General features: G+C 31.4%; 2 protein-coding genes and 1 long non-coding RNA gene across 5 annotated transcripts; 2 read left to right on the forward strand and 1 right to left on the reverse strand.

The window, feature by feature from the left end:
• The first annotated feature begins 4,966 nt into the window (after positions 1–4,966).
• On the forward strand, positions 4,967–9,822 carry LOC129285911 (glucose-1-phosphate adenylyltransferase large subunit 1-like). Of its 3 annotated transcripts, XM_054921890.1 has the most exons (16): positions 4,967–5,034; positions 5,173–5,223; positions 5,414–5,664; positions 5,792–5,914; positions 6,320–6,490; positions 6,794–6,886; positions 6,974–7,057; positions 7,146–7,201; positions 7,482–7,575; positions 7,784–7,969; positions 8,232–8,312; positions 8,474–8,560; positions 8,631–8,735; positions 8,814–8,920; positions 9,145–9,205; positions 9,311–9,822. In XM_054921890.1, exons 3-16 carry the CDS (start codon positions 5,428–5,430, stop codon positions 9,410–9,412), a joined length of 1,587 nt encoding a protein of 528 aa, XP_054777865.1. In that variant the 5' UTR covers positions 4,967–5,034; positions 5,173–5,223; positions 5,414–5,427; the 3' UTR covers positions 9,413–9,822. The 3 variants fall into 3 exon arrangements, with proteins under 3 accessions (XP_054777865.1, XP_054777866.1, XP_054777864.1); XM_054921891.1 differs by lacking the exon at positions 5,173–5,223 and having other exon boundaries at positions 4,973–5,104; XM_054921889.1 differs by lacking the exon at positions 4,967–5,034 and having other exon boundaries at positions 5,069–5,223.
• On the reverse strand, positions 8,237–9,422 carry LOC129285913 (uncharacterized). The gene is made up of 3 exons (XR_008587415.1): positions 9,220–9,422; positions 8,931–8,959; positions 8,237–8,817 (listed from the first exon to the last, which is right to left on the reverse strand). It is a non-coding gene; the product is annotated as an uncharacterized LOC129285913 (long non-coding RNA).
• Positions 9,823–13,611: 3,789 nt separating the features above from the next.
• LOC129286620 (protein RER1B-like) lies at positions 13,612–15,646 on the forward strand. The gene is made up of 4 exons (XM_054922580.1): positions 13,612–13,770; positions 14,147–14,511; positions 14,987–15,167; positions 15,326–15,646. Exons 2-4 carry the CDS (start codon positions 14,162–14,164, stop codon positions 15,377–15,379), a joined length of 585 nt encoding a protein of 194 aa, XP_054778555.1. The 5' UTR covers positions 13,612–13,770; positions 14,147–14,161; the 3' UTR covers positions 15,380–15,646.
• Positions 15,647–22,106: the final 6,460 nt, after the last annotated feature.

Here is a 22,106-nt window from a genome sequence, read left to right on the forward strand (position 1 = left end):
ATTATTACATTTTAGAAAATGAATATTAGTGAAGGATAATATATTTCAGCACTACCTTTTAAATTTTTTGCTGAAATAGCGACAAATATTGTATTTATCACAAATCAGTCACTAATTATAATATTTTAGTAATGAAAATTAGAGACAAAAATCAATCTTTCACTGAATTTGAATATTTTGATAAAATAGTGACAGAGTTTCACTTATGTCGCTATCCCATCACTAATTGTTATATTTAGTGACAGATTTTCAGTCTATCACTTTTTTTCTATCACTAGTTCTAATTTTTTTATTAGTGAGCTTCAAAGGATAGCAAATCGAACAACGCGGTCATGGCAACACTCTCCATCATACCGGTGCTGCAATAGCTCGTGACCTCTTAAGTAGCACACCCACTTCTCCTCCCTCCCGTCCTATCCCTTTCCTCCTCCTCATTCATCCTCTTCATGGCCTTCCGTACTACCGTCTTCCTCATTGAAGGGCCACACTGTCAAACACTCTGGCGACATAGTATCATAAATGAACGTTGCAGCGTGTTAACGATGATAAGCGATGAGACTAAACCTTTGGGGAACCCATTTTAGTGCTCATCGTATAAATGGGTACTAAAACCTCATCACCTTTAAATTATTTAGATTTAGTTTTTAGGGTCAAGATTTACAGTTTTTTAATTATTTTTTAAATATATTTTTTGTGAAAAATTAACAGTTAAATGATTGTTTTTATTTTAGATTTTATATCTTTAAAATATTTTTTAAAAAATTAATTTAAAAGCTGTAAATTTAAACATTCAGATTAAATTTAAATAATTTATAAGTAATGAGCTCCTAATGCTCGTTTGTATGATGTGGTTCTATACATTTCATAAGGTTAGGAACGTAAATAATTTTAGATAATTGCAGATTCTAAGAAAAAAATTTGGCGGTAAAAGACTAAATGTAACCTTAATTCATCACTAATCACTAACTTTTTTCTAATTTCGTGTAAAAACTTACTGGTGTCTAGCAATCCAGAGAAGTGAAATATTAAATCCTAGGAATTTGGTTCCTCCCAGCGTCTATTTTTCTCAGCGTCCCTTAGCGTCTCAATTTCCCTTGAATCTGCATCCAATGTTCCATACTTTGCCACATCATCTTATATTAAAATAATTTAATTTTTTAAAAAAATAATTTTTTATTATATTTTTTATTTTCTATTTTGAAAACTTATTCTAAAAATTTATTTTACAGATTTTTGTAAAGAGACTTACAATCTGAATTATTTAAATTTGGCCTAATCTATTTAATAAAAATTTATTTAAAAAAACTTACAACAAATTTTGGCTTCACCTTGTTCTAAAAAAATTTTCTTTAAATTTTGTGGGTATATTTTTATTGAATAGGTTAAGCTAGAATTTAAAAAAGTTAGACTGTAAGTCTTCGTTTAGATAAGTCAAGCCAAAATTTGAATAAGTCAAACTATAGGCTTACTCTGTATATTTTTTTAACAAATTTTTATTAAATATGTCAAGCTTGAATTTAAATAAGTTGTACTGTAGGTTTTTATGTAAAAATATATAAAGTAATTTTTTTAAAATGAGTTTTGAAAAACGAAAATGAAAAAAAAATTAAAGAAAGAATTTTTTTTAAAATTAAATTATTTTGATATAGAATGACGTGGTAAAATATCAACTATTAGATATAGATTCAAGAGGCCAAGTTGAGACGTTGAGGGACATGGACGCTGAGGGGATCCAAATCCTGAATCCTAGGGGTGTGTGTTGCACGCTTGCTACCACTGCCATTGCCATACCAGGCCGTGGGGTGAACTCATTTCTTGTGGACACGTGTACGGTAGGAGGTGACTCACCATTTATCACATCGGGCCAAACGTACGTTAGAGATAAGCTGCTATCACCATAGGAACGGCTGCCTGCTTACGGTGGCCCACCTGGTGTGCTATGGTATGGCTTGGCGGCTTCTCCTTCAGTCCAGAATATTAAAATAATCTTCTGATAATTAATTAATTTTAAAACTATAAAATTGAATAATCCCAAACTCCCCATTTATCATGCCTCACTCAACTTTTCCAATTATAAACAAAATTGAATAGTCCCAATTTATCTTGCCTTCCTCAACTTTTTCAATTATAAATTTATAATAATTGTTATCAATAGTCAATTGTCCTAATCGAAACTTTAAATTTGATATTAACATTGACATAATCAGCATATGCATCAGTCTTTTCTCTTATCTAAAATGGTTAAATTTAAAAATAAATGGTTCTCTTGTAAACAAAACTTACTACGCCTTTTGGAGCATTTCTTAATGCCATTTTGGAGCATTCAATGGGTTGGAATCCTTGAAGGGGGGAAAATTAATCAGGAATATTTGCTTTTCTTCAACGACCTTGCTTTGTGCGTTGGAACACTTTATTTATTTTCTTTACTATTCAAATGACTGGGTTTTGCTTTGTCTTATGAGAATATTGATATAACAAAATGCCAATAAGTATTGACGTGGTATCATGCTGTATATTTATTCTGCAACGTTTGCTTTATATGATATTAAAGCGACAAAAATTAAATAATGACAATGTGATTGAATCATAAGATATACAACCTCCCTCAAATGACATCTCAAGCTCTCATCTAAATAGAAAAACACATCATTTTTTTTAAAAAAATGATAATAAAATTTTTAAAAATTATATGAATGACAATTTAGTTCTTTGAAATATCATAATTTCACTAAAATCTTTAAAAACGTTTCTGTCATTAATGAATTTATTTAAATGATCAAATTGCTCTTGTTGAAAATAAAAATTTTAATATTGCTACAAGTGTTGAAAATAAAAAAGTAATAATTGTAAATTTTGTTTAAATAATAATAAATTTTCTTCTTATATTCACAATAATATAACATCAAATCACAAGTTCACACGTCAAATTCCTAATATTGCTACAAGTGTTGAAAATAACAAGTAATCATTATAGGTTTTGTTTAAATAATCACAACTTAATTTCTTATATTCACAATAATGTAACAGCAAATTATAATTTTGCATGTCAAATTCATGATATTGCTACAAAAATAATTCAATCATTTACATAAATTTATTAATAATGATAGAAAAGCTCATAAGAATTTTAATAAAATTATGACATTTGAGAAATTTTATTATCATTTATATAACTTAAAAGGATTTTATTGTGAATTTTTTTTATTAAACAAGTTTTGACCCCGGCATTAAATGCAGAAAGAAGGAAAATTTTCCAAAATAAAGAAAAATGATTGCATCATCGATAAATTTGATCCAAAGTTTATGTATATAATAATGTACTTGAATAAAAAAAATAGAAAATAATATAATATATATTGATTTTTCACAAATAAAGATATTTATTCTTATTCCTTTAAATTAGGATTTTTAGTCAGGAAAATAACAATAAAATTATTTAAATTATGTAAATAATAATTTAATTTTTTAAAATGTCATAATATCAATAAATTTTTTTGGGACTTATTTATCAATAAATTTTTTTAAAAAAGATCAATTTATCCTTATTAAAAAACTGTGATTTCTTATTCAATTCTTGTAATTATTTAAAAAAAATTGTGATTCTTTAAATAAAAGTTATAAATAAAGTTTATTATTTTGAGAACTTATTTTTTAATAATAAAAATTATACATGAAAAATTATGATTTTTTATTCAATTTTTGTAATTTATAGAATAAAAATTGTTATTTCTTAAATAAAAGTTGTGATTTCTTATTCAATTCTTGTGATTTATAAAATAAAAATTGTGATTAGGTCTTATTATTTTTAATAAGAGTAAAATGATTTTTTTAAAAAAATTTATTGACAAAAATATCTCTAAAGACTTAATTAGTATTATAACATTTAAAGGATTAAATTATTATTTACATAATTTGAAGGAATTTTATGATTATTTTTTTTTTTTAGTCTTGGGAAATCACCAAAGGATCATTGAAGGCATTTTATATGAAAGATCATATTTTGATTTTTTACTTTACTCCTTTAATCCTTAACTGAAAATAAATTTTCATTGGAAAATGATTAAATTATTCTCAATGTTTAAAATAACAAGTACTTGCCTTGCACAAATGATAAGTTATTAAAATTTTAACAATAATTAATTTATGATTAACAACAACATATTCAAAATTTAATAAGTTTGAAAAATTAACAACGCAAATTTAATGAAATAAGTGTTTACCCTGCATAAACAACAAGTTATTCGAATTTTAATAATAATCAATTCATAATTTACAACAATGTAATTAGAATTTAACAAGATTGAAAATTGATAGTGCAAGTTTAATAGAAAAGTGTTGACCTTATTTAAATAACAAGCCATTTGAATTTTAATAACAATCAATTCATAATTGATAATAATACCTTTAAATTTTAACAAAATAAAAAAATTAACATCACATATTTAATAAAATAAGCATTTATCTTACATAAACAACAAGAGACAATAACTAATTATACCAACCAATTCTTATTTAATTATTTCTCATTCATCAAGGGTGGCAATTAAATCAATTTTGTAAAAAAATCATTTTCATCTAAGGACCAAAATCTTACCATAAAAAAACAGAATTAAAAATTTTCATCTTAATATAAAACAAAAAAAATTATATACAGATCTTATAAAAAAATTAATAAATACAAAATTTATTAATAACTGAATTAAGGCTGTTGGTATTTTTTTTTGAATAAAGGAACAACAAAAGACAAAGCAAAACAATAAACTAAAAGCAAATAAACAAAGACTAGAACAGTTACACTAGCCAGGCTCTAACTCCCGAAGCAGATTAACAGCTTCCAGGCCATTGACAAATTTTAATTCAGCGTTAATTAATCTTGAATAATTAATTTTATATGGGATTTCTACGTAATTCTCCCTACAAATACCTTCGGTATTTCTCAAGTGATATTTTCCCTTTAACTTGCTCGTTTAACTTCATCCCTTGATCGCATTTCACTGCGAAATGCTATGCTTCTGATTTCAATCACCGTTACCAGTAATCTCATTTCTCCCTCCCATCGCTTTTTTGGGTTCCTTACATGCACTTGCCCGATACTTCACACCTCGTCTGTTCCACTCACCCCTGACCCTTTGGTTTATTTATTTATTTGTGTGCCTGCTTTAATTAATGCAGTTTTCTTGGTGAAGACTTCAGATTATCTTTAGCTTCTTGGTGTTGCTTAGAGTAAGATTTTCTCTGTTAATTTATTCTCTAAAGGGTTACTTTGAGTATCTGAAACAACTGTATGTCTCCTCCTTTTGTGGTGGTATTTTTATGTATTATGTAGTTCTCTTGCCTTAACTTGCTTAAGGTTTGAGCTTCTATTTTTTATTTTTCTCTCAAAGGACTGACTGTGATTGTTCGTTCGTACTAGCATTGGCCAGCGCAATGGCTTCTTCTGCCTGTGTGAGCTTGAAAGCTAATCCTCATTTTGCGAAAACAAGAACAGACCTTCTTCTTCGTCAAGATAATGGGTTTTGGGGAGAAAGAATCAAGGGAAGCCTGAACGATAATATGTGCGTGAATCAGTTGGTAACGAGTTTGAAAACAGGGGAGAAAATGAAGAAGGCGAAACCAAGTGCTGTCTCAGCCGTTCTAACTTCAAATAATGCCCACGAATCCGTGGTAAGTTGAATTCAATTCTGGGTTTTTCTGCAACTGGCGTAGGAGATCACTTTTCATTTTTCAACATCCTCAATCGCCGGCAATTTCCTGAAATTTGTGTTTACTAATGATTGGTTTCAATTTTCAGAGCTGGGAAATGCCATCGGTTCTTACTCGAAGGGCTGACCCTAAAAATGTAGCTTCCATTATATTGGGAGGAGGTCCTGGGACTCATCTCTTTCCTCTCACCAAACGATCTGCAACACCAGCAGTAAGTGAATACATCCAAAGTTCATGATTTTTGTCTTGTTGACTGGCTATGAAGCATTGATACTAAGCAAACTGGATGTTCAATATAATTCAGTTATCGGGGAGAGCAATATGAAAGAGTGAGAATGATGTAAAAGGATACGATGACGTATGAAGATCATATTTTTTTTTTTCTTTTTGCTCATCATCTTTACTTTATCATGTACTATGTATTATCACTTTTGCGATTGCAAAAGCATCACATTTATATTGGACACAACGTGACCCTGTAAATTGTATCAAGGCGCTGCTTATTATGTCATATCATGGCGTCTAACTGTCTCCACTGTGTCATTTCGTGTCTTGGTGTATAAGCTTAATAATTTTTAAAAGATCATTCTTGCAAAAATATGGCATCCATTTCTAGGTCCCTCTTGGAGGATGTTACAGACTGATAGATATCCCGATGAGCAATTGCATCAACAGTGGCATCAACAAGATATTTGTTCTGACCCAGTTCAATTCTGCATCTCTGAACCGTCACATCGCCCGCACTTATTTGGGGAATGGCATCAACTTTGGGGATGGATTTGTGGAGGTATGTTATCACTGAAAGGGTCGGTTGGAGGGACACTGTTGAACTTAAAGGCCAATGGCCATCATTTAGTTTAGATGATTTGTAATGAAAGGAAATAATATCTGAGATCTTCAGTTCAAATAAAATGATCAATTATCCATGAGTCGTAGAATCTTCTAGTATATAATTAAGAGAAACTCCATTCTGTCTGCAGCGGAGATTGATAGGCAAATATAAGCCACTTAGGAAATTCTTGTATTTTTTGTAGTTCACATTTGCAAATTTCTATTCAGTGTTAAACAAGACAAACCCTTATGAGAACAGGTTCTAGCAGCCACTCAAACTCCAGGAGAAACAGGAAAGAAGTGGTTCCAAGGAACTGCAGATGCTGTGAGACAATTTACATGGGTTCTTGAGGTGGGCAAGGAATTTTGTATAACACTGCATGCACTTTTTATGTTTTTTCTTGACTTGAACCGCACGATAATAGGTTGAGTTTTGTAGGATGCCAAGAACACAAATATTGAGAATGTATTGATCTTGGCAGGGGATCATCTCTACCGAATGGATTACAAGGACCTTGTGCAGGTATGCAAAGCAATTATTTCCTAGAATAGTGCTACCCCTTGATTTCATCTTCAGTGAGTTTTCTGATCTATTTATAACAAATTAACAGAGTCATGTTGACACAAAGGCTGATATTACAATTTCTTGCGCTGCAGCAGGTGATAGGTATGCTGAATCTCTTATATTTGGTTCTTTTTTTTTTTTTTAAGGTTTTTGTGTGCATGTCTTTTATTTTCCATCTAATTGCTGCTCATGAACTTCAGCTGATAGCTAGCTTACTTTCTTTCTTTCTTTCTTTCTTTTTTAACTCTAAATTTTTGTTTCATTGAAAAGGAAAAACCTACAAAAGAGGTGAGGAGAGATTTCTGGATTCCTGAAAACATTAAAACAAGAAAATTCAAATTTCATTTTACCTAAGGTTCATTGTGAAATTACTGCTTTTCAGCCGTGCATCAGATTATGGATTGGTAAAAGTTGATGGAAGAGGCCGCATCATTCAATTTTCAGAGAAACCAAAGGGTGTTGATTTGAAAGAAATGGTAATTATTTTTTTTTAATTCTTTTCTGGATAGCTCTGATAAGGTTGGTCACTACAAAGAAGCTATTCATTTTCAGCATGGTCTTTGCCTTCTTTCTTCAAGCTAGGAGCCTGCTTATCCAAGTTTTGCATTATGGCTTATTAATATGTTTATGATCATAATATATATTTAGCTGGCTTCAATAAGCTGGGTTCTTCTTTTTCTGCAGCAAGTAAATACCCCTCTCATTGGGTTGTTACCCCAAGATGCGTCGAAGTCACCATATATTGCATCCATGGGGGTTTATGTATTCAAGACAGATGTTTTACTTGACCTCCTGAAATTTAGATGTCCGTCATCCAATGATTTCGGATCTGAAATTATTCCTGCTGCTGTGAAGGAACATAATGTCCAAGTAAGATTTTCTAATCTCCAATATGCTTATCTTCTTTCAAATGTTTCCATCCATTCTGGGAGGAATCTTATCTGCTACCTATGAGAAACTGATTCCACTAGCACTTAGCCCCATGGTTTGGGCAAATTTCTTATGCGAGATCACATAGCTAATCTTAATTTTTTGGAATCAGCCAAGCTTATTGCTCTGCGTTTGTTGCAACTACATTACTGTGCTCATGACAATAATAACAATACAAGCTCAATGTCTATTATTTTCACAGGCATTTTTCTTCAGAGACTACTGGGAAGACATTGGAACGATAAAGTCATTTTATGATGCTAATCTAGCTCTTACTGAAGAGGTGCGTTCAGGATAATCATGGTTGGCATTCAATTTTGCACCCTTCCTATTATGAGTACATGCATTCATGTTTTTCTTGCAAACTACAATTAAGATACATTGGCATCGCTTCTTTTGCAAATTCTGCAAGGCTGTTATCTTCTTTGTCCTATACTCATGCAGAATCCAAAGTTCAAATTTTATGATCCGAAGACGCCCATTTTCACATCCCCTCGATTCCTGCCACCAACAAAGATTGATAATTGCCAGGTATGACAATGTACCTTAAAGCATGTTTCTAAGTTCATGAGATGTCTTCTCATGTTTGGTTGTCTTGTAGATATTGGATGCAATTATCTCCCATGGATGTTTCCTGAGAGAATGTACAGTTCAACATTCCATTGTTGGTGAACGTTCGCGCCTGGATTATGGTGTTGAGCTTCTGGTAAACTGCCACAACTTTTTGACTCTTCACAGCACTGTCCGTTGGAAGATTCATCCCATCTAAAATCACCTTTTACAGGACACTGTAATGATGGGAGCTGATTATTACCAGACGGAATCTGAAATTGCATCTCTGCTAGCAGAGGGAGAAGTCCCAATTGGGATAGGAAGGAATACCAAAATTAGGTAATCTTACCCATTGTTGTTTCGTCCTCCTATTGACATCTGGCAGTATTAAGGAATTAACATTGTCAATTAAAATTCATGGAATCAATATCAATATATAATATAGTATCTATAAGAAGCTGCAAGATTCCTAAATCATGAATAATGCGACTCATTCCTCAAACTATGCGTGAGACATGGGAACTCACATCTAATTGCTTCTTAACTTGTTACTTTTGTTGAAGGAACTGTATAATTGACAAGAATGCAAAGATCGGGAAACATGTTGTTATCATGAACACAGATGTAAGCCAAGTTACCTGATCTCAGCCTCTTGCTTTTTGAGTCAACTCCATCAGTTAGATTTCTAGCTCTATGATCTTTACCAATTCGAAGGTTGATTGTTTGTAGGGAGTTCAAGAAGCAGATAGACCAGAAGATGGATTTTATATTCGCTCAGGAATCACAATCATAGTCGAGAAAGCAAGAATAGAAGATGGCAAGGTCATATAAGTAGTCTCTCACTATCGAGCACGAGTCTCTGAGGCAGGTTGCAAGAGTTGCTGGAAAAAACACGTTCTCATATGAGAAACACTCTAGTCTGTGGAGTAGGAAGGATCCGATGTGCTGAGTGCTACCTTCTACATTGAAGCCAGCAGAACCCTTTTCGCTATATGTAAAATAGAAGCTTCCGCAGCGCAAGTAGATATAGAATCAATGAGCCATGGAGATTCTAGTTCATGGCAACAGTATTTGTTTTTAGATAAGCTCTTGGAAGTCATGGGTGGTTCAATCTCCGTCTCTCAGCCTTTCCCTAAACCCCTTATTGCTCAAGTCATAGATATGGTGTGAAATAAAAGGAAAATGAGACATGATATCAGGGAATACTATAGATGATAAATGGATGTGCTATTTTTTGTCAAGCTGCTTTCTCGGTGTCTTGCTCACAACACATTGACAAGAAGCCAATTTTGCTTGTTTAAGTCGACCAAGGATAAGCGGATGATGCGCTATCACTATCCTCTTCAGTCTTCATGTACAGATCTAGAGTACCTTGGCCGGAGGATGTTACCTCTTTTGAAAGTTTTACCTCGCATTCTCACTTCTAGTAGACTTGGCTTGCGTTGGTGTATAAAAGAATCAATTAAAATCAGTCAAAGACTTAAAAAGAATCAATTAAAATGTTTATGAATAACTGTTCTTGATTTTTCATTGGCATATGATTTTAAGATTGCCAACACTTGTTTCAAGAAGAGAGATGAGTATTTCATCACTTACAAAAGTGGAGCCTCAAGGTCACAGATTGATTTTATTTTGGTTAGGAACACAGATAGAAAACTTTGTAAAAATTGTAAGGTGATCCCCGGAGATGCTGTAATGACACAGCATAGGGTCCTAGTCTTTGATGTGTGTATTATGAGTAAAATTCAAAAACGTCGACAAGTAGTAACACCAAGGATTAGGTGGTGGCAATTAAAAGGTGAGAAGCAAGATATTTTCAAGCGAAATCTTTTGGATAAAGGAATTTGGAAATCCCAGGGAAGTGCTAACATCATATGGGATGATATGGCTAAAAAGATACGGGAGGTTGCAAAAGTAGTTTTGGGAGAATCGAAAGGTTCTGGTCCGAGAGATAAGGAGTCTTGGTGGTGGAATAATAGTGTACAGGACAAAATCAAGTATAAGAAGAACTATTTTAAAGCCATACATTTGTGTAACAATGAGGAAAATTGGGAGAGGTACCGTATGGCTAAGAAGGAAACTAAGAGAGCTGTGGGTGAAGCTCGATCTAAAGCTTTTAAAGAATTTTATAAGAACCTTGAGACTGAGGAAGGAGAGCAAAATATTTATAAGATTGCCAAGAGTAGGGAAATAAAATCAAGAGATCTAGAACAGGTAAGGTGTATTAAGGATGAAGAAGGAAGAATTTTAGTTACAGATGATGAAATTAAAAATAGATAGGAGACTTACTTTTCTAAACTTTTCAATGATGGAGAGGATTCATCTAGTAACTTAGAGGATTTAGTAACTGGTGAACGAGAACAAAATTTGTCATTTTATCGAATAATACGTGATATGGAGGTAAAGGAAGCTCTTAAGAAAATGGCAAATGGTAGAGCCAACGGACCTGATTGTATATCTATCGAAGCGTGGAAATGTTTAGGTGAAGAAGGGGTGAGATGGTTAACTAAGTTATTTAATGTGATTTTACGGTCCAAGAAAATGCCTGATGAGTGGAGGAGAAGTACATTAATTCCTATTTATAAAAATAAAGGAGATATTCAAAATTGTACTAACTATAGAGGGATTAAACTTATGAGCCACACAATGAAATTATGGGAGAAAGTAATTGAGCACAGGTTGAGATTGGAGACAAGTATTTCTAAGAATCAATTTAGTTTTATGCCAGGTAGATCAACTACAGAGGCGATTTATCTACTAAGGGGATTAATGGAAAAGTATCGTTGTAAAGATAAAGATCTACACATGGTTTTTATTGATTTGGAAAAAGCTTATGACCGTATACCAAGAGAAGTGCTTTGGAAAGCGTTGGAAAAAAAGGAGTACGGATTGCTTATATTAAAGCCATATAAGATATGTATGAGGGGGTAAAAACTAGTATAAGAACGCCTAGTGGTCAAACAAAGGATTTTCCTATAAAGATTGGACTACATCAGGAATCATCTCTGAGTCCTTATTTGTTCAACTTGATTTTAAATGTTTTGACGGAACATATTCAAGAGGAAATCCCGAAATGTATGCTCTTTGCGGATGATATAGTTCTTATAGCAGAGACAAGAAAAAAGGTTAATTGCAAACTTAAGTTATGGAGGAGGACATTGGAGTCGAAAGGGTTTCGTCTGAGTAGAAGTAAGACGGAATATTTATATTGTAAATTTGGTAAAGGAATATTCGACAATAATTTGGAAGTGAAATTGGGAGATCAAATTATACCTCAAGTGGAAAAGTTTAGATATTTGGGAGCCATTATTCAAAATGATGGCGAAATCAGTGGAGATATTTCACATAGAATTCAAGCTGGGTGGTTTAATTGGAGAAAAGCTAAAGGAGTTATTTGCGACCGTAAGGTGCCTAATAAACTTAAAGGAAAGTTTTATCGCACTGCTATCAGACCGGCAATGTTATATAGTAGTGAATGCTGGGTTCTAACGGGATAGCAAGAGCATAAAGTTGGAGTAGCAGAGATGAGAATGTTACGATGGATGTGCGAACATACACGTAAAGATAAAATTCGAAATGAGCACGTACGCGAAAAAGTGAGGATGGCACCTATTGAGGAAAAAATGGTAGAAAATCGGTTGAGATGGTTTGGGCATATACAAAGAAGACTAAGGGAGGCACCAGTGAGAAGAGTGGAACATATAACTTTGAGTCCGATTAAGAGAGGTAGAGGAAGGCCTAAGAGAACACTCTTGAAAGTTGTTGAACGCGATCTCTTAATTAATAATATTCCTAAAAGCTTGATAAATGATAAAGCACAATGGCATCTTGCAATCCATGTAGCTGACCCCACCTAGTGGGATAAAGGCTTGTTGTTGTTGTTGTTGTTGTTTATGAATAACTGTTAGACCCGCATCTCTCCTCCCACCTTTTCCTAGCTTCTATTTAATTTGAAATGTTTAGATTAAATATTTAAATTTTCTTAATTTGTGTGTGTCCTTGTATAGAGGTTATGCTAATCTTCTCATTCCAATTTTATTGGATAAATATTTTAATTTCTATTTTAATTTTATATTTATTAAAAGGAAACTTATAAAAAGTTTAGTAAATATGATCAACAATTTGTGTAATTTAAATTTAATAGGAATGATTCAATTTTAATATTAAAATTATATGATTTTAATATTAAATTGATATTGTCTAGAGCATATTACATAGTCAATTTGTAAAAATTAAATTTTTTTTATTAAATCTAATCACTAATATGGAAACTTTAGATTTAAAATAAATAGTTCAAATTTAATATTAATTTTTTTTAGATAGTTCAAATTAAATATTAAATTTTTAAAAAATTAATATTAGATTTAGATCATTCATTTTAAATCTAAACTATCTAGATTCACTAATGTAAGGACTCCTTCAAGTGGAGGGAGTCCAACTTCAAAACTTTAACACGCATTTATTTAGTTATGAGAAATTTATCATTAGTTTTTAATATCTTAAAAGAGATAATCTATGATATTTCCAAAGTCAACACCAAAAAAAATAATTTATGAATAAAATGTACAATGTTATCAAATATTAAATGATATAAAAATATTATATGATTAAGACACACATATAAAAGGATTTTGATCTTGTGAATGATTTAAATTTATTCATTCAATAAATGTCTCACATAGTATGATAATAATAATTTAATTTAATTGAATCAAACATTTTATTATACAATATTGTATCAAATTTTAAGTTTTTGGAAGGAAAATCTGTTAAGATTATTTTGATTGTGAAAATTGTTTTAATTTTTTTAGAAAATATATTTAAATAATTTTTAAATATTGATAAAATCAAACAACAGTAATTGAAATGTTCATTATGTGATATCCTGATAAAGGCAAATTGATCATGGGACTACAAAAGGAAAGGAAAATTATTAAAAGGAATCTTGTTAGTTTCGCTGTTTTTTTTTTTTTTTTTTTTTGGGGGGACCAATTTCTTTGTTTGTCTGTTAGATCTTAGCTGGAACGGTCAATTTTTACGAAGGAGAGACCAAACAAAATAGAAAAAGAAAAAGAAAAACAATTTACCGAGAAATTGACATCTCCTTGAGTCCTTGTAGATCTGCTCATTTTCCGGTTCCTCCATCAGTTCTCTTCGTTCCCGAGCTTCAACGCTCTTCGCAGTTGCAGGTCAACTCCTATTCTTTACTATTGTCCTATTTCCTTCCTGATTCTGTACCTATTTCTCTTCCAATTCAATCATTCTGTTGCTTTCTGGGGAAAGTTAGGGTTCCCAAGATGGAAACTTAAATGGGGAAATAAATTTTCGCAGATCTTAATTTCAGACAATTTATTAAGTTCTTTCGTTAATTACAGCTGATTAGTTTCGCTTTCTCGTCCTGCCCAAAGCATAATAGGATCGGATATGTTAAATTTCATTGGTGTGAGTTATGCCACAAAAGGGCTTTCTTTGATTTTTTATTCTTGAACTTTACTATTCTCGAGGGCATGTTTGTATGTTATTGAGTATGGGCTCTAATGCACATTAACTCGAATCCTTTATCAGCAAGTTGTGAATTGAATGGAGGGAACTGGAGGCGGCAGTGCTGCGGCTGCTGCGCCTGTGAACCAATGGTGGCAAGACTTGTCCAAGATCTTTCAATATTATCTGGATAAATCTACACCGCATGCTACCTATAGATGGATTGGAACTTTGGTTTTGGCATCAGTCTATGCTTTGAGGGTATTTTATGTCCAAGGGTTTTACATTGTATCTTATGGGCTGGGAATCTACCTGCTGAATCTGTTGATTGGATTTCTCACCCCTTTGGTTGATCCAGAGCTGGAACCTTCTGATGGACCTATGCTGCCGACAAAAGGTTCTGATGAGTTCAAGCCATTCATTCGTCGGCTTCCTGAATTTAAGTTCTGGTAATTTGGGGCATTTTATTTTCAACTTTACCCTGCTAGTTAACGCATTTGCTTCACTGTCATGATTGCTGAGGGATTCATTTTAACCTTTCTGGCTGACAATCAGTGTCCCTCTTTTAGAGAGCTTTGATAAAGCTATTTGGGGTTAATAATTTTCAGTTGCTGCTTCAGTGCCTGTCTTCCTGGTAATTAGTCTTCTAAATATGTGGAGTTTGATATGTTATGATTGTAGAGATTTTTTTTTTTTTTTTGGGGGGGGGGGAAGCATTTTCCCAATGGAGATAATGATGTAATACGTATGGTAGGAATGTTGGGACATTATTAACGAGACCTATTCATGTGTATCCTTTCTATTTGGTCAAATAGATAATGTGATTTTGGGGATTGAACCGCTAAATTTCTTGCCTATTTCTCATGGAAAACAGTTTGGTGGAAACCTTGCAGATGGATGACGCTCTTTTTATTTTGGTTACAGGTATTCTATCACAAAGGCTTTCTGCATAGCATTTGTCATGACCTTCCTTTCCATTTTTGATGTTCCTGTCTTTTGGCCTATATTGCTCTGTTACTGGATTGTTCTCTTTGCCCTCACAATGAGGCGCCAAATTGCACACATGATCAAGTACAAATACATCCCGTTCAACCTTGGAAAGCAGGTTCAGCTCCCAGTGCTTAAAATTCTTTTGCACTCTTTGCTTGTGCTGATGTTCCGTATCATTTTATTTGTTATGACATAAAGTCTAGCACAGGCAAGCTTTTCTTCCTTTATGTCCTGTGCTTAAGATAAACTCCATTTCTTTTTAATCTTTTGCAGAAATATGGTGGTAAGAAATCTTCTGCAAGTGGCAGTGGCACACGTGCAGAATGAAGCTTTGCCTTTTGAAACAATACAGACTTTCTGAATAGGTGAAAAGAAATGTAGGTTGGTAGTTGAACTTTCACCCTTATTTGAAGTAATATGTACTCAATGTATCATGGATGCCAATGTCTGGAAGAAAATTCAATAGTTTGCATTTGTTTTTGTGTTGCCAGAAGAATATGCTAATGTTGTCGGTGAATTTCACTGTAAGACGCATCGGTATGTTATCCAGTTTTCGATATGACAGCAAATGTCAATGCGTTTTTTTCCCCGTCACTTGCCTTCTGGTACACTTTTATGACATGCTTCATTGGTTTCTTTCTAGCCACAAATTCGTGTCTACGTCTAACCTCCATTTCACTTTTCTGCTTTGTTCCCCACACTGACGATCTGACTCTGATAACTTTGTGTAATATATCTCCACTATTTTATATTTTTTAGTACTGCAATGAAAGCAAGGTGTTCTATTAAGGCGCCTTGTTCCTTTTTTTTTTTTTTTTGGCTGCGGCAGCATCATAATCAATATTAATATATCCGTATCGATATCAATAATATATACATAAATTACTGAAAATCATACTATTGATAAAAAGCTATGAATAATGTGGCCCCTAATTGGCAAAGAGCTCAAAATCTGGTTAAGCTTGCAAGTACAGGTAATTAGAAGGGAGAGAATAAATTTCATATGTGATCTCGTGCCTGGTGTCTCTCTCATTTCAAATAGTTTGTTTTCATTTCAGTTTATGCCAGTCACAATTTCTTTGCGTTTACCTTGGAGCAATGATGCGGCTCTGCGTTTTAATTTAAAATTTTTAAATGATAAAATTATTTTTTATTTACCTTTGAAACTTATATATTAACTTATATATTTAACCTTGTGTCTTCAATGTACAGTTCTCTAATAAATTGTTGATACGTGGATTTTTTTTTTTTTACCAACTCATCGATTTTTTTCTATCAAATTTGATTCACCTTTCCACTTCCCTAATTTGTGTGTATGTGTATAATGATAATAAATATAATGCCATTAAACATACAAACAATTTTATAGCACAACAAAATCAATGTAGAAAAATGGAAACAAAGGAAAAAGATCTAAATAATTCTATAACAAGCTCTGGTTTAAAATTTAGCTCCGTAACAAGGTCAGACTTCTATAACAATTTTAAAAGAAATTTTAATTTTAATTTTAATTTTTCTTCATCCAAGCAACTGCATCAATAAACAGGGAGCAACATATTTGGATTCAAAACTTGAAGCTCCCATCTAAATTAATTGCAACTGCAATTAGTTGGCATAATCAAGAGACCAAGAAGAGTTATTTAAGAATCACGAATGATTACGTATCTTTGAAGTTATTGAAATGATTAAATGATTATACGAGCTCAGCGTTTCACTCAATCTGAACTATTTTTATGGGTGGCAAACTTTGACAGTAAGCCAAGAAGTTTAATATTACAATAAATGGTTTGAATGAGAACGTGAATTTTAGTGGTGAAACAAAGATACTACTCACATCTTGTAGCATATGGGATGAGAGGACTCGACCCCCCTCCACTAAGGGAAGCCTTCTCTGCAAGGAAGCTGAGTTCAGGATGAGAATAGTTTTGATGAGTCTAGAAAGGTGGCATATTGATGTAATAAATGCATTTCAAGATTATCCTTACATACTTGTATTATTTTCTGTTTTTGTTTAGATTGTACCCACACACAGTTTACTTGACAATCCTCTCACAGAAATGCTAGTTGCACTTCCAGCCAATTCTATCACAGCATTTGATTTGCCTTTATCTTCGTCAAAAGCTATTTATTTGTAAATCATTGAGGAGGAATTCATATTATTACTTCTATTTATTTAGTAATAAATAATAATTGTTTATACATGATTTTTCCATTGCCAATTTGCTCTTATAATCGTTTATCCACCTTTATGAAAACATCTTTAAAACGATCCTAGTTCATTTAGACAATTTAAAGCTTTGGTAAAAAATGTTGAAGTAAAAAGTTGATTAAAATTAATTAAATTGGTGCTTCTCTACTTTTGAAAACATCAGACATATTATAACTATATGTGAAAATTTGGGAGAGGTAGCTTATTCAACCTTGGTCCAAACTTTATAAAAAGCTCAAATGGTCAATCTCGACCTAAATCTCTTAAGGTTTCAAGCTGACTGGATGCCCAAATTGTCAATTTTTTAAAGTTAATAATTTAATTTTTTTACTTTAAAATTAATTATTTTATTTTATAAAAATATAAAATATATTTTTGGAATATTTAAATGATGTAGAAGACTCAAATTTTTTTTAAGAAAATATGTGAGTCTTAAAATTTAAAAACCAATATTAAAATATATTTTAAATATTATTTTGAGATGTTTTATAGGTTAAAAATAATAAAATTATGACACTATAAATATTTTTTATTTTTTTAAAATATCTATAACAATTTACTCCAATAGATGGTATATTAGCATAAAATGACTTAAAATTTAAAAATTCATTAATATTTAATACGTTCTATATTTTTTAAATGAATTTTTTTTAAGTATGGCTCAAATAGGTCCAAACATTTAAAAAGGATAATTTAACCAAGTTCAGCCCTAAATTTTTTTAGTTTGACCCAAATTACTAACTCTAATTATAATATATCAAAATCCTAAATGATGCTTTATAAATTTTGACATGTTTAATACTTAAACAATGTTATTTTTGACCATCTTTAGTATTGGCTACTCTTTAATGAAAGATATTTTTAATATTTTAAGATGTTATTAATGTATTTTTTTAAATGCTCTTAATAAATGAATCATTTTATATTTATTTTTAAGTGAAATGTCCTATTAAATAAGAGTAAATATGAAAAGATAGTATTAATTTAAAAACAGTTAATTAATTTATTGGGAGTGATATTCAATTAAAAATACTTTATATTTTTAAATAAATCAAGGATAACTTAATAAATAAAGGTATGTAGTTGATCAATACTTATCCTTTCTCATGCCACCTTTCGAAAAGAAGTTGGGATTAGATTTTAGTTCTGTGTACCTCCCGTCTCATTTGGGATCAACATGGGACGAAAAATTCTAACCATAGAGATACAAAGAAGGCTTGATTATTTATCAAAGAACATCATGTTAAATAACTAGTCTAACTTTGGTTATGCATATGAAAAATATAAAATATTTAACTACCTTGATAACATCCATCTCCTATACATAACAACTTATACGACCACACGCTCAATCAATTGTTGAATCAATCACTTTGCTAAGTAATTGGAAGACCCAATTGTGTTTTGGGAAAATGACAATTAAAAATTTCATAAGATTATTAATTACAATTAGGAATTTTGAATTATTGAAATTCTAATAATGAACCATGGTCCTTACTTAAAATTAAAAGCATATATGAGTTTATAGAATTGCTCTCACTTGGAAAGTTAAAAAAAAAAACCCCATTGAAATTACTATGATGTGTTGGGCTATTATTAATTTTAGTTGAAACAACTAGGGCCCACGTTTGGGAAGGAGCTGTTTGTTAGTATGAAACTAAAATTCACCTGTAAAACTTTCAAAAGACACTTATGAATATATATAAGTTATGTGAAAATTTATCAAAGTCAGATCTGAATATAAAATCAATCATTTATGAATTTTTATACTTGTTAAGATATAAATAAAACCATTTAGAAAATTAAGAAAATACACCATTGAAATTACTATCACAGGTAGAGATTATTATTAGTCTCACTTGCGAAAATTAGGATCCTAAGTATTATGGGTTAGAACTATTGAAATTATAATTATGGATTGAAACCATTATTTAGAAGTGAGCATCGGTTATAATGATTTGGTTCAGTTGTGATTAAAGAAAATTAACAAACCAAAATTTATCAATTTTTAAATCGAACCGAAGTTTAATGGTTTTGGTTTGATTATCGAGCTTGTTTTTGTCAACACTTTGGGCTTGTTTTTGTCAAGATATTGGGCTTATCTCCAAAAAAAATATTGATTAAGAAATAATTTAAAACACCAAATCCCCTCAACTAAAGTGGGGGAAAAACAATCAAGATATTATTAAACCCTGTAAAATTTGAAAACCTCAAAAAACTATAAATTTAACATAATAAATATATAAAGTTCTTCGTGAGGAAAACAAAAGAGATCTCTAAAAACAACAACTTGAACATTGTACAACATAAAAAAACATACCAAAATAAACTAATCAAATTCAATCATTCAAATCTACACCTATAAGGAAAAGGAGTAGAGCAAAAAACATATGAGTTCCACATGTAATTTACAAATTCATAATTTACCTAATGTAAATTCTTAACAATCTAAAATAACCCATCACATAACAATAATAATCCCTTAAAAAACTACAAATAAGTTCAAGAGTTTTAACATAATCCAAAGTAACTAATCCATTAGATCATCACAAAATATTAAGAAAAATAACAAAAGCTAATCAATTCATTACAATTTGCAAGTTGCCAGCTGCCAAGGACATAAAGTCTTTGCTCGAGCCTACATTATGAAAGAAAATGGTTAAATTGAACATCTAGCCAAAATATTGCAGAACTAAAAAAAATGAACAAGCTTATTACAAAATTAACCATAAAAAAAACAACAAGAACCAACAGTCTAACAAAAGTTAGAAAACTAACAAAAGTAACAACAAAACAAAGATCACAACTAACTAAACTAATTGCCATAGACAACAATAATGAAAAGTTATCTTGAAGAGTTCACATTATATTCATTGCTGATTCTAATCCAATTCTTTAAAAATCTGCAAATAAATCAATTTAGAAGTTAAATTAAATCATAAAAATGAATTTTAAAGGTAACAGAAAACATACATAACATTATAAAATTTTTACCTCTCTTAATCCTTTGAATATCATCTAATTTCTCTTCTACAACCACAAGAATGGAGTGATGAAGCCAATTTTAGCCTAAATAAGGGCTTACACAACTTTAGGAATTAAAGAACTCTTAAATGCATCCAAAACACATCCTCTAATGCTAAATGTAGACTCTAAAGCAACTCTGGATATTGGTATTGTCAAAACATCACTTGCCAACCTTGGAAGAATAAAAAATCTAGGACCATTCAACATTTACTAGCCTAAAATATCAAAGTTAGGTTTATCCATTTCAATTTTCTCACTCAAATATTTATTAACTTTAGTCCTATTTACTTAAAAATTTTCTTTTTTCTGACTCAAGTTACTTTCTAACCTTCACAGTAGGGTCATCTTTATCACCAAAATTAGCTAGAATTTCATCCACAAGCTGCTCCTTTTAGATTGCTTTGAGGGAGAAACATGTTCTTTATATTCATGGTATAAAGCAATGAAAGCATCCTTCACTTGCTTTGCCAAAATTTCACCTTCACCATTAAACATTTTACGAAGAGCAAATTGAACCCATTCTAACTTATATCGAGGATCTAAAATAATAGCAACATAAATGAGTTAGTTCATTTTTAATGGATCTCCCTAATACTTGTCATATTTTCCTTTTATTTTCAAAGCCATTAGTAATAGCTCAAAATCATCACACTTTATCCATTCATTCAAAAGGCGATATGTCATATAAATCTCATAAAACAAACTATTGATGTAACATAGAAAGCACTAGACACATGCAAGGTCATCTCATAAAAATGACTCAAAAATATCACCATCCTTCTAACATTCCTCTAATCAAAAGCATTAGGAACCCCCTCCCCTTATTCAAGATCAATGTGAAAATAAAGGTCTTTGTCCTCAAACCTCTTAAAAGTTGCCTCAAATTTTTGAGCAGTACTCTCTAATATTAAATAAGTAGAGTTCTACCTAGTAAAGACGTCTAAGGTTAAAAGGTTCCCACTTTAAATCTTCTCATTCTTCACAACTCTCTTTAAACTTTTTCATCCTAAGGGATGATTGCTTAACAAACTGAACAACCTCCGTAACTCTCTTCATAGAACTTTCTATTAATCTCAACCCATCAACAACAATTAGATTTATGATGTGAGTAATACACCTTATGTGTAAAAACCGACACTTCATGATAGAAAAGCCCTAATTAGAAATTTTCTTCTTTCAAGTATAATAGAGCAACATCATTAGAAGTAGCATTGTCTACTGTAATAGTAAACACCCTATCAATTCTCCATTCAGGCAAACATTTCTGAATTTCTATTCCAGTATCCCTCCCCTAATGATAGATATTGGAACAAAATTTAAAATTCTCTTAGTCAAATTTCAATTAGCATCAATAAAATGGGTAGCAATACATATATATATATATAATTGATTCTTTGAATAGAAGTCCAGGTGTCAATTGTTAGACAAACCCTTTGTTCGTTTCTAATCAAGTAGTCTTTGAATCTAAGTTTTTCATCCATATAAATTTTAAAACAATCACAAGCCACTATCCATCTAGGAGGAACCTCAAATCTTGGTTGAGTAGCAGCCATAAAGCGTTTAAACCCAAATCCATCAATAAATTTAAAAGAGAGTTCATCAGTTATAACTATGTTTGCCAACGATTTCCTAATTGCTTCTTGATCAAATTTTTAGTTAGCAAGAATAAAAGCATTATCATTTACACTAAAATTTAAGTGGGTTTGTATAGCTTCCTCAGGAGGAGGCCGTTTGTTACACACACCTATATGATTTTTAAGTACATTGATCCCATTCTTCTCTAGATCATAGAAAAACTCCCTTTCATAATAATTTCAC

This window comes from Prosopis cineraria, unplaced genomic scaffold (assembly GCF_029017545.1).
Source record: "Prosopis cineraria cultivar Desert tree isolate PC_DT_omini unplaced genomic scaffold, ASM2901754v1 PC11, whole genome shotgun sequence".
Classification (NCBI taxonomy): domain Eukaryota; kingdom Viridiplantae; phylum Streptophyta; class Magnoliopsida; order Fabales; family Fabaceae; genus Prosopis; species Prosopis cineraria.

Coding starts and splice junctions, on each gene's coding strand:
- LOC129285911 (XM_054921890.1), top strand. CDS start 5,428: ATGGCTTCTTCTGCCTGTGTGAGCTTGAAAGCTAATCCTCATTTTGCG. Junction 7,058..7,145: donor ATTACAAGGACCTTGTGCAG/GTATGCAAAGCA, acceptor ACAAATTAACAG/AGTCATGTTGACACAAAGGC. Junction 8,313..8,473: donor ATCTAGCTCTTACTGAAGAG/GTGCGTTCAGGA, acceptor ATACTCATGCAG/AATCCAAAGTTCAAATTTTA.
- LOC129286620 (XM_054922580.1), top strand. CDS start 14,162: ATGGAGGGAACTGGAGGCGGCAGTGCTGCGGCTGCTGCGCCTGTGAAC. Junction 14,512..14,986: donor CTTCCTGAATTTAAGTTCTG/GTAATTTGGGGC, acceptor TTTTGGTTACAG/GTATTCTATCACAAAGGCTT. Junction 15,168..15,325: donor CGTTCAACCTTGGAAAGCAG/GTTCAGCTCCCA, acceptor AATCTTTTGCAG/AAATATGGTGGTAAGAAATC.